This window comes from Drosophila biarmipes, chromosome 3R (genome assembly GCF_025231255.1).
Source record: "Drosophila biarmipes strain raj3 chromosome 3R, RU_DBia_V1.1, whole genome shotgun sequence".
In the NCBI taxonomy this organism is placed as follows: Eukaryota; Metazoa; Arthropoda; class Insecta; order Diptera; family Drosophilidae; genus Drosophila; species Drosophila biarmipes.
Genome location: NC_066616.1, coordinates 21,320,727 through 21,333,058, shown reverse-complemented (window position 1 = coordinate 21,333,058; position 12,332 = coordinate 21,320,727). Strand labels below are relative to the sequence as shown.

At 44.2% G+C, this 12,332-nt stretch overlaps 1 protein-coding gene across 1 annotated transcript; it reads right to left on the bottom strand.

Annotated features, from left to right (window-relative positions):
* Positions 1-2,094: 2,094 nt before the first annotated feature.
* On the bottom strand, positions 2,095-11,023 carry LOC108026388 (muscle segmentation homeobox). The gene is made up of 2 exons (XM_017097309.3): positions 9,569-11,023; positions 2,095-2,759 (listed from the first exon to the last, which is right to left on the bottom strand). Exons 1-2 carry the CDS (start codon positions 10,770-10,772, stop codon positions 2,422-2,424), a joined length of 1,542 nt encoding a protein of 513 aa, XP_016952798.1. The 5' UTR covers positions 10,773-11,023; the 3' UTR covers positions 2,095-2,421.
* Between the last annotated feature and the right edge of the window lie 1,309 nt (positions 11,024-12,332).

Sequence of the window (12,332 nt, the reverse complement as noted above, 5' to 3'; positions counted from 1 at the left end):
ATTGCAGTTTAATTGCTAACAAATTATATTCAAATCGTGTGAATGGCAAACAGGTGATGTTGGGATGGGTAAAGTTAGTTAGCGGAAAGCAAACTAACTCCTTAGTTAAAACGTAAAACACATACATTTCTTGTAATTTAATAAGATGTATTTTAAGTCTTCAACTAAAATAACACTTTATTTATATTTTAATTTACTTTTAACAATTTTGAACGGTTCAATTTATGTGTCATTAAGTTAAGAAACATGCTATACAGTCGCCTGGTAACAAAGATATTTTATTTCAACTTTTAAAATTTTTTGTTTTCTATATTTCTTCCATAACTATAAAATATGACAGCGATTGGTGTATCACAGTGCCATTGACCGAGGAAAAACCCGGCGAAAAAACATTTAAACCAATATTTATTTGTGCTAGACAGCTCCGAGCTCTCGGAAACTTTCATTCCTTATCAGCCATAAACTGGCAAATAATATTTTAATTTATTTATTGAGCACACACGCACTAATACCCCTGCACACACATTCGCGCGGAGCACCAACACTTGTTTGCCGTTCGTAAATAAATCAAAATAGCTAAATTATTTGACGTGTTGCTCGCTGCTGCGCCGCCGGCGTGTTATTTCCATTTGTAATTAAATTAATTGGGTTTTAATTCCAGGCGATAAGGAACAGCCAAGGCACCGGGCTGTTGTATATTGCCATTGACGCTCGGCCAACTGTCAACAAGAAATAAAGAAAAAATAAATTCGTTATTGAACCCCGCCTGGCACTCGACAAATCGCGCAGGAATAAAAATTATAATGCAAACAATTTGATAATCACTCAAAGGCAATCTTAATTCGCCGATTGCCAGTCTAACCTTTGCCTGGGTATGTGTTCATTTGAATGGAGAGCGCGTATACGCCATGTGGGCCAGCTGAGTTGCCTCAGCAACCGATTGCCTGATTAATTAAATATTAATTGCCAGCCGATAAGGGTGCTCCATCGCTTCTCCATCTCAATCCGACACGATCGCCCCAGAAGGTACAGCTAGAAATGATGGGAAATACTGGGGATTCGTATTCTCGAAAGTTAATAATGAGTAACAATGAAATACGTTAAGTGTCCATGACCGTCGGCTGAACTCATTATATTAGTTTTTATTGGTGCCAACTTTATCGTTCCAATTTCACGCGAATTTTGGATGCTACTAGTTTCGTAACCCGCTAATATTTCCTAGCAAATTTGCCCTAATCAATTCGCTGCGTTCAATGTTTTTAGTTTTTCTAGCCCCATTCCCGATTTGAGATGGTTTTGCCATAGCAATGTACCTATTACAACATATGGCAGCCAATCGGTCTTACGTAATCACTCCGTTGAAAATAACACTTTAAGTGTTAATCAAAACAAAATATTGTTTTCCTGGAATTCACACTATCAGCATAATCATTATTGAAATACTTTGTTGATAGGAAAACATATTATTTGTTTCTATAAGCTAGATTTCAGTTGTTACTAAAATAAAAATCTCACTAGTTGTTGAAATTGGTTTCTGTGATACACGTCACATTTGTGACTCACAGGTTATGACAACAAATAAAGTCTCCCTTGAAAAAAGTTCACCACCCTGAGTAAAATTCAACGATTTGTATAATTTTTTGTATAATTATATATTTTTTTTCAATGATTTTTGTATGGTTTTTCTTCTGCTCTTCTCGCATGTTCTTGTATTATTTTTTCACATTTTTGTTTTTATGATTTATGATTAAACAACTACAGAGGATTAACGCTATATGGTATTCATAATATATTATGCATGTATGAACTATATGTATAGGTCTGTGGTATTATCGTAAAGTACTTTTAACGGCATAGTTATAGCATTAGATTAGTTTAGTTTAGATGCTTAGAAGTATTTTTTAAATACACGATCGATCCATTAGCTAGACTGACTTACATACGTTGCAAAATACAATACAATCAAATATGAATTTAGTTAATGTTGTTTTTACGCTTATTGACTTGAGTTGTGCAAATAAATTACGTTCAATCGCTCCTGTCAATTGATTAAACGAAACAAACGAACAAACAAAGGGGGTTTCATTAAATCGATTGGGTTTACACGCTAGATTTATTTACAATTAGGAAACATTTTTCTGCTTGCTTTTGCTCTCGCTATATACAAAATTCGATTGGTTAGAATCGGGTGCGTCTCTGGATTTCTTATAGTTATGTACAGGGTGTGCATTTGAAACAACATTTGGAAGTATCGTAACGTAAAATGCGCTAACATCACAGCAAAATTTTGGGGGTTTCCGCTCGAGGACCGGCGACAGCGGTTATTTGGTTACCAGGATGAGGATGATGATGGGGACTATGGCTCATGGGGCGTTGGTGGCGCACCTGATGGCGTTCATGGCCCACCAACTGGGCCGCCACTTATCCCAGGTGCATCAAGCTTGGGTGGAAGTACCCGGCCATGGCCCACTGGGCGCCAGGCGCCCCTCTGCCCAGAGCCGCCATCTTGATCTTCTCGATCTCGGCCTCCTGGAGGCGCTTAGCCTTGGCCCTTCGGTTCTGGAACCAGATCTTCACCTGCGTCTCCGTCAGCCGCAGCGACGAGGAGAACTCGGCCCGCTCGGCGATGCTCAGGTACTGCTTCTCGCGGAACTTCTTCTCCAGCGAGAGCAGTTGCTGTGTGGTGAAGGGAGTGCGGGGCTTCCGGTTGGGTTTGTGCTTCCGCAAATTACACTTGATCCGTGGCGGTTCGTTGGCATCTGGAAAATAGATAGGAAAAGTCTTGATTAGTCGTCTGTTTTTCTGGCTGTCTTAATGGGGAAGATAAGGCGGATTGTATAGTAGATATTCCCTTGAGCGGACAAAATAATTTTTTCCAAAGAAAGCTAGCCTTTTAATTGTCGAACCTTTAAAATTATCTTACTTACATAAATTAAAAACTTAAAAAAAATATCCTATGTACAAAGCTATTTTTGGTTATAATAAATCAAAGTATTTTGTCCGTTAAACATATTGTCCGCTTAAGGGAGAAATATAAAAATTATTGCTATGAAGTCGTGTATAAAACCCTTTTGCTACTATAAAGTTATATTTCTAAATTATTTTTTAGTATATCAAAGGTTTTCTGCTTAAAGCAACCTTTACTGTACCATTAAGCATGCAAAATCCAGCCGCTTGCTGAATGAAATGTGCTGTCAACCGCCGCTGTCCTTGGCCTTGTCAATTTGGCTAAAAGCAGCGGCAGCGGCAACAATATACGGTAATTACTCCTTTAAGTGGCCAATAAATTTGCTGTCTAAACTATTTGTCAGACAAAGCAGCAGCAGTAGCGACGGGAAATGCATTCCCCGAGTTAATCCCCTCCCGAATCTCCTCTTCCCACCGGCAATATCTCAGTTCGATTCTCTCTGCACAGCAAAACAATTTTAATTTGGGCATTTTGTTTTGGCAAACAAAGGCACCCAGAGAAAAAAAGTCGAAAAACAAAGAAAAAGAAACGTGCAGGCCTTATAAAGAAGGCCGATCCGTGGAAAAGGGGGGTCTGAGCAGCAGCTGTTGCAAGTTGCAAGTCGCAAGTTGCATGCCGGGAGTGTTGTTAATGAAAGTAATGAGCTTGCCATCGGGGCTGCGCCAAAACCACAAAGATGCAAATGGCATTTTAAAGATGCAGTCAGTCCGGGTCAGATCTTTGAGTCCCCTGCAGTCCCCTGGAGTCACCATGAAATCCCCTGAAATCTTCCACCCAGGCACGCGTAATTTATTGGGCATTTTGTTTTCAGGCAAACGCAGAGACGGCCGTCGAATCAAAATAAAGACAAATGCAAATGATATGCAACGCTTTAATTTTACGCATAATTGCACAAATTGAAATTGCCGAGTGACAAACGTGGCCGAGTTGCATGCTTTTGTAATTGCTTTTTATGCTCTGCATATGGCCAACGAAGCATTAAACAACAATAACAGAAGGGCAGGCCTAGAAGTTCGCCAAAACCATCGAAAAATCCCATCTCCGTTAGAAGAGTTTATCATTAAATACATCTAAATATTTTGTTTTCTGTTTAATATCTCACAAATTATAATAAAGAAAAATGCATCTTTGGCAACTTCCTATTTTTCTCAAGCTCTTAAGTCCCGAAAACTTGATGTGTTCTTACACATTTTATTATGTTATGCTTTCGATAAACAAATAAATGTCGCGCGGGCTGCCATAAGACCATAAAAATCCAGCTCGGCGCGGAATCAAAACTAATAATCAGGCCGGCTTACGGGGCAACTTGGCTCATTAAGTAATTAGTGTGACATGTCGGAGTTATGTTAATGCTCCGGCCTTATCGATATGGCCGATATGCATATAATTTCACTTATTTGTGTGCCTCAGTTTCTGGGATGCAGGTCGTAAAAGCCCCTAACAAGGTGAAACGAAATGTGAACACTCCCGATAAAGCCACCAGAATGGGATGATTTCCCCGGCTGCCCCGGGTGACTTTATAATGAAGATGCATTCAGAAAATTTGTTACAGACTCGGCGACTCCGCGGCCTCTATAAATATAAATATATATATATTCTTTTTTTCTTATTCGCCTGGCATTCCGTGTGAAGTTTTGATTTTGTTTTGTCTTGTTTGGTATTTTGTTGTCGCTCTTGTCGTATTGACCATAAATTAGTTGCCAAATTAGCATATAAACGAGGCGGCCAAACTTTTACAGCCCTTTTTCGCCTTTGTCACAGGTTGGTCTCTTGGCTTTTACGATTTTTTCTTAACAATAATATTTATACTTTGCATGGCTTTAATATTTATCTGGTGTTTATGGTCGTCAGTTGGTTGTAAGTTTAAGATTTTGTGTCTTGATGTTTTTATATTTTTTAGACTTAACAATAGTTTTAACCTTTATGTTATGATTGCAATTATATATTTTTTACATTCTTCTTTATAAAAATAATTTCCCATTTTCCGCTTCTGTGACTCCCATTATTTATCTGCCATATATATCGTGCTCCAATCTCGCCTTCTTTCGTTTCAGTTTGCTTTACATTTATTTCAAAATTAATTGCTCATTTGTCGCTAAATTGTTGGAATGGGGTTTCCATTGCAAGTGAGCTGGATTTTCCGCCCCCCACGCTGCCCCGCCCACCGAATGCCTGCGGCCTGTTGCAAAACCTGCGGAAAAACAGAGGACCCAAAGGGGAGCGACAGAGACGCACGTTGGAACCAGAGTGCGAGACTTGTTTTCGCCTTTTTGCTCTTTTATAGGCATTGTTGCTGCTGCTGCCGTTGCTGCGATGTTGCTGCTGCTGCTGCTGCGATGTTGCTGCCGTGCTGCTGCTGCTGGGGCAATACGTCGCCAGCATCGCCATTGCCAGCGCAAGTACATGCCACAAACGCCAATTGTGACATTTAGCCTATGTTTGTAATGGATTTTCAATTAATTTGAGTTCTCCGGTGTATTGTAGACGCTGCCTCGTATAAGACCATCGGCCAACAGCAGCAACAACAGCAGCTAAATGAGACAGGCAACAAGCAATTGTGAAATTTACGCGTATCGCTTGGAGCAACAGCAATACCAAATATCCAAAGCAATCGCTTTATATAGCCGACGGTGACAACGCTCGATTGATTTGCGGTGCAAATTGCTGGCAATTAATTCTTCATTAAAGCGTTTTCGCATAGCACCAGCCATCCAGCGATCGAGCAGCGTTTTTGCAGTGAAAACCGTTGAGCAACATGGTCCTATGCGGCATACGAGTACGTGGATTGGGATTGGGATTGGAGGTGCACGGATAGGTGGAAAACAAATGGGCAGATCGCTGGCCGGATGGCTAATGCAATTACACGCTTACGGTCAAAACGGCCACCGCTTTGGGATCTCAGGCCGATTTCATAATGAGGGATTTTAATTAGCACCAAATAGGTGTTTACCGGCTAAATGAATGATTGGGCGGCGAATTAAGCCGGGAAAGGATCGGGATCTGGGCGTAGGGAATTGCAATTGCTAACTCTACTGGCTGCCCTAACACCGGTTAAACGAGTCAATTAATTAGCGCAGGAGCGTGTTAATAACCAGTTGCTGAAGATAAGCTTGCACAGGGGGAAATGGGGGGTATTTAATCGGAAAATTATGGTTTAAGAAGTATAGAAAATTCTAAAGCAGGCATTATCATATATAATGATGTTTGTTAGGTAAGCTATAAAATCTTGACTCATTTAAGATATTTTAAAATATGTATTTTTCTAACATTAAAATACACTAGCACTATTTTTTCTAAGTGCACCTGCACTGCCCACTTTCCGGCTCTTGCAAATCTTGTCACATTGCGTGCTGGCCATATATCTATTTAGACTGTTTTGCAATGAAGTTCGCTGCCTCTGGGCAAGATAAGAGTGTTCAGATAGCCCGTGGGTTGGGCTGCCTCTTATGACGGGCTCCAAACGCTATTTAATTACTCAGGTGCATAGCAGCAACACCAACGGCAGCAACATCAGCAGGCACAGCAGCAACATCCAACAGGCAAGCAGCTCAAATTAGTTGAACTACCAATTGTCTACAAATATTTAGCAAATGTTTTCTCAACCTCACAGATACACACACAGACACACACACACACAGTGGCACCTCCCTCTCAACACCCCCGTCCATTAACCCCTGCCATCGCCATCACCTTTGCTTTGTCTGGCTTGGTAATTTAATGCAAATAAATTTTATTTACCAAAACATACATCAAAATGTCTGCGCCGCCACACGCCCCCTCTGACCCCCCTGGAAGAGGCCCCCCTCGCACGCCACGTCCATGTGTTGCATGTGTGTATTTAGTACAGCTTATGCACGTTAGATGGCGTGCAGAATGCAAATATTATTTTAGCTTTTGACTCTCTCGGCTTGGAGCCTTGCAAATGGTGTTAAAACGCATGCAAACGGGCCCCTTAACCCCCTCTGCCCACTGCCACTGGTCTTCTTTAACCCTCTTCTCGCCTTTTTGCCAGCCAGCAGCCGCCTGTCAACGTTTAAATTGCTGCCGGGCCTGTTGAAAATTGCGTGTTTTGGGTGGGCGTTGCTGACATGCCACACCCACCGTTTTGGCCAGGTTTTCTCGCCCTCTCTCTCTCTTACCAACAAAACACTTGTGAGTGTGTGTGTGTGTGTGTGTGCTGGCTTCTATGTATTTATGCAATGACTCCCAAGTTGTTGCTCGTTTGTTCAGCTTGGAAATTAATTTCTATAATGGCTGCCAAGAATTGCAGCTGCAATGCGTGGTGGTTGAATAACACCAAGGGGTTAATGGGGGGGAAGCAGAGGGCTAAGCAGGGGGCTGGCAAGTGGGCAAAAAATGGGTGGCATGTGCACCATACGTGACTCGACTGCGCTTGCAATTAGTTAAATTATGAAGGCACAAAAGGGAATTCCGCATACTGCAACACGAAAATGTTAATCCAACAGAAGGGCAAAAAAAATTACAAAAAATGTTTCTTAAAGGCCCACACAACCACCTTCGCCGTGTGTGTGTTCCCTTGGTCTAATCGCAGGCAGTTTAATTTAATAGGCCATGAAAGAGCCGACAAACGGTAGTCGACCAACCGAAAGATACAACCTGTATCTGTATCTGCAGTTGCCGGGGAGGCACTAAGTACCTAACACTTGACATAATGCCGCAAGAGATAGCGGCGCAGGTCAGAAGCGAGGCCCCTGAAAAGCAGGGGATCATCAGTCCACAAAAGACAGCGACCTGCTGCGCTAATGAGACACGCTGAACACAGGAACCAGAAACGAAACTCGAACTCAAGCCCAAAGAGCCAGAAGGAAAAACAGCTGCCAAATGAAACGGAACGAAGTGAAATGAAGTTGTTCGACTGTATTTTATACACAGGCAGCAGTTGACAGCCAAATGACAAAATAAGCGGCAAATGTTTGGAATAGTTTATTCATCTCGGGCTGTCTGCATGCCCTCTTTATGGGGACGGACAAAAGATAGCTCCAGTGGCTGATGAAGGGCGGAATATGGATGGCCCACATCGGGATTGATTTATTGGTATTCCTTCAACTTTATTTTAAACTAATTTTGGCATTAAAGGTACTGTTCTTCTTAGCTATTAACATTTATCTTAGTTATAAGAACCCAACCAAATATTATGTAATAATCTTAGGTTTTTGAAAAAATCCCTAACCCACTTGAAGACCCAAATTCCCTATGACGACACCTCCTTTTTGTAGCTAGCCAACAGCTTTATAAAACAATGCCTTGTACTGGCAAATAAAAAAACACACACAAACCGCAAATCAACAAAAACAGGCACAATAGTTGCTGGGCTGACTATAAAAAGCATATTTACACTTTTTTGCACCGCCCTTTTTTCTCTCCGGAGTGTTTGAGCAACTTTAAAAAGCGGAAACGCAAAGTTCGCGATGGCCGAGTAAAGTTCACATGTCACTCGGGCATCAAAGTGTGACTTGGCGAGTGTTTTCCCTGGATTTCCCTGAGCTTTTTTCCCGTACCTTTTTTGTCCAGGAAATGCAGGCAAAGTGTGAACTGTGCATGCAGATACGGATCGCCCAGTTAAGCGGCCAGACTCGCTTCAATTAGTCTGGCCAGTCGGTTAGACAGTCCGGTTTTTATGCGTTTATTATTAGATTTTCGGACGATTGAAAGGGGGGCTGGCTGTCAGACCGGAAAACACCGAAAAACGGCGCTGGCCACCGAGTGCAATGAATAATCAGACGTGGCCAATTGAGTCAAATCAAAACCGACGCGACTATCACAATCACCATCATCATCATCATCAAGTAATGGGCCCCGGCAATCAGGCATATTTCATTGTTTTATTTAAGGCCCCGCAATAATTGCCACGCACTTTGACTACTAACTGCAGTCACGATCATTTCAATTTCATTGCGACGATGATGATGATACTGATGGTGATGGTGATGGTGACGAGGTGGCCATGATGGAGCACCCGCAGTTCATGCTCGGCGGCGGGAGAATCACCATCGATGCCAATTAAGGCGAGGGGCGGCAGTTAATTGAATTAAAATGCGACACAAAATGGTGTAGATAAAGTTGCCACCGGCTGTGGGGCATAAAACAATGGGGGTGGTGGCTAAAGGGAGTACCAGGCGAATTCCTCCATTAAACAAATCGCTTTTAAATACATATCTCTCGGGTGTTTGCTAATGGGGAATTTGCTCGTTGGCGAAATTTACGAATTCCTATTGTTCACAGGTTGAAAAAACGTTTATGGAGAAGAGGAAAAAGCGTTTAAAGGATACAATTTACAAAAATTTTAAATAAATATTAAAAAAAAAAAATTAAGTAAATGATATATATTCCCAAAGGTCGATAGGTATCTATTTTAGCTTTAAAGATATGAAATCTTTTTAAGGTCTTTAACCCTAACAAGTACTTTCTTTTAACCCATCCAACACCTCTCCCTTCAAAATGATTTAAAATACCCCTTTATAAAGCAGCTAAGCACATGTACCCGATAAGGTTTATCATTTCCTCTAAAGGAAGTACACAAAACAAGCTCGCGAAAAAACGCCACTTAACCTAGGGAAAACACAAAGTAGCGACACTTACCTCCACCGAATCCCGCTCCCGGAAACATGCCCGGGGGACCGAAGGGCGCCATTTGTCTGGCTCCTGGCCACGGCACTCCGGCGCCCATTCCCGTCCAGGCCACCGCCGCGGCGGCCAAAGCGCTGAAGGGAGTCGGGCGGATGGGCACATGACCGGAGGCCAGAGCCGCCGGCGAAAGTATCGTTGAGGGCATGTGCGAGCCCGGCGGTGGACCGTGCGGCGACTCCATGGACTTGCCACTGCCGTCCAGACCGTCTGGCGTGGATCGCGGCGAATCGTCGGCGTTCATGTCCTCGATATCCACAATGGAGTCCTCCTCCTCGTCGTGATCGCCCTCATGATCCTGCATCATTTCCTCATCGTACTCCAGTTCCGAGTCCGTGTGACTGCCCAGCGGCGAATGGCGTTCGTTCTTGGCGGGTGTGGAGGAGGCCACGTTTCCGGATCCCTGAGTGGAACCCAAAGGCGTGGAGCTGGGCGTGGAACTCGTGGAGGCGGGTGGCGAGTTGGCCCGGGCATCGGCCTGCTGCTGCTGCTGCCTCAGCTGGGCGGCCATCGCCTGGTGCTGGGCATGTGCCGCTGCTGCCGCATGGGCGGCCTGCAGCAAGTGGGCGTGGTGGGCCACGGCGGCGGGATGGAAGGTATTGGCGGGAACCTGGGCAACCGAGGTCGCCGGCGGAGGCGGAGGAGTGCTGCTGGCCTGGGAAATGGGCGATGTGGCCGCCGAACTGGTCAGGTTCTGGGGTCCATCTCCCGCCTGATTTGGCGGCGTCCGCGGCCTGGTATCCGCCAGCAGGGAGGCCACACTAAAGTTGCTCAGTCGGGAGGTGGTCTTGTGCAGATGATGGGCCGGCGGATGCACTGCAGCCAGCTGGAGGGCCGCTTGTTGCTGCTGTTGCTGCTGCTGTTGCTGTTGCTGCTGCTGGTGTTGCTGGTGCTGCTGCAGCAGATGCTGCTGGTGGGCCAGCAGCAGTGCCGACGGCGAGGTGGGACTGGCCAGGGGATTCAGGCCAGCGGGATGATGGTTGGGACTCAGGTTGGTGATGGTGTTGCTGCTGCTCAGGTTGCTGCCGCTCATGTTGCTGCTGCTGTTGCTGCTGCTGATGTTGCCCGCGGGTGTGTTGCTGCTCGGCGGCACCGTGGGGCTGGTCATCGTCTGGCGCAGACCGGTCACTGTCATGCTCGCTGGGCTGAGCTTTAACATAAAGCCTTCTTCAATCGTTTTTTGACAACTCTGGTTTCGTAATACTCTTAGAAGCCGCCAGTTAATTGTTTCATTGAGACATGGCCTGCTGTTAATTTGTTTTGATTATCTTTTAATTAATGCGCTCGTTCGTCACACGCTTTGGGATCCGAAACACACACTCACTGGCACACGCGGCGTTTGGTAGTATAATCTTTTTCCTCAGAGAGATTTAGGTTTTCAGAGAGAGACACGTCCTCTTGAGATCACGTCTGTTCTGCGACTGAAACTATAGTCGCGATTTCGGATGCACCGCTGCCCGAGACACAGATACTCACCCATACCGTAGCCGAGAGATTGGTGGTGGAAAACCGGCTGTGTAGATCGGGCCTCTCTTTCTCTCTTGGGGCACAAAACCCTGGCTACGACACCATTTTTATTGGTTTCCCTACCATGCCTCTCGCTCTTTTTTTCCTGTGTGAGTTTCGTATTTCTCCACTTTTCTGACTTTCGCGCCGCCTTCTTTTCTCTTTCGCTCTCGCTTCAGTGTGGTGAGTTTGCGGGACTCTTTCTGAGAAAGAGATGGTGCTCGGAACCCCTATACCGTGCGATACAGCCATCCCTGTCGCTCGCCTAATTATTATTGAATAATTCAATCTTCAAAGCGTTTTTCCACTTTTTTTTTCGAGCTGCTGCGCGTATTAGCATTTTATAACAAGCAGCGGCGGCAAACGCTTGTCCATTTCCACTTTGGTTTTCTGGCTTTTCCTCCGGATTTTCCCTCTCCTTCCATTACGACTTCATTTGGCCAAATTGGCGTGATTTTTTGAGCTTTATATATGGCACAGCACAGATACACATATACCCCTAAACGGGGGTCTTGTGAATTTAATTGGTACTCCTACATGTCCTAAGCGGGCACAAACAATATAATAAATAATAAGCCCGTCTTTATCAGGACCAAACCATCGTCAAACGACAGGAGCCAGAGCGGCTTTATCGCCAGGCTGCAATCTCGGCCAGGAAATTATGTTTTTTCTTCCCTTTTGCTCCACCTCGAAAGATAAGCCATAAAAATCGGATCGGGCACATAAATCGAGCATCCCTGGAACCCGGCAAATCAATCACATACATATAAATGTGAAATATGCAGGATTATATAGAATTTTGCCAATGCCCCCTTATAAGCCCCTAAAATGAGCTGTGGAATATTTGTATCTTGCATGAAAGAAACGAAAACTTAAGCCCCCTTTCGCACCCCTTCTGTTTATAATTTTTGCTCTACAAATTAAACTCATTTTAAGGATTATTATGTGAAATTGTTGGCTTGAAAACTTTTGCCAGCCATTGTTCGGCTGCTCCTTTGTTTTCCGCTCCTCCAAGGACCAAGTTGGGGAAATGGCAGAGTGGATTGTGTGGATGGGTGGGGTTTTCCTCGGCTTTTCGGGGCGGCAAGTTGGGAGAAAGGATTTTAATGGCAATTGCCAGTGGGGGGAAAATAAAGAGCTCAATTAGAACAGTTGACGAATGGCTGTGTGGTTGCCTTAATTAGTTGCAAGCGATTTGATACGAGGCACGTTT

What these genes read in the sequence shown, in the direction of transcription:
- LOC108026388 (XM_017097309.3), bottom strand. Translation starts at nt 10,772, where the DNA reads ATGTTAAAGCTCAGCCCAGCGAGCATGACAGTGACCGGTCTGCGCCAG. An exon ending in GGGAGCGGGATTCGGTGGAG is followed by an intron (nt 2,760 to 9,568) that starts GTAAGTGTCGCT and finishes TCTATTTTCCAG; the next exon opens with ATGCCAACGAACCGCCACGG.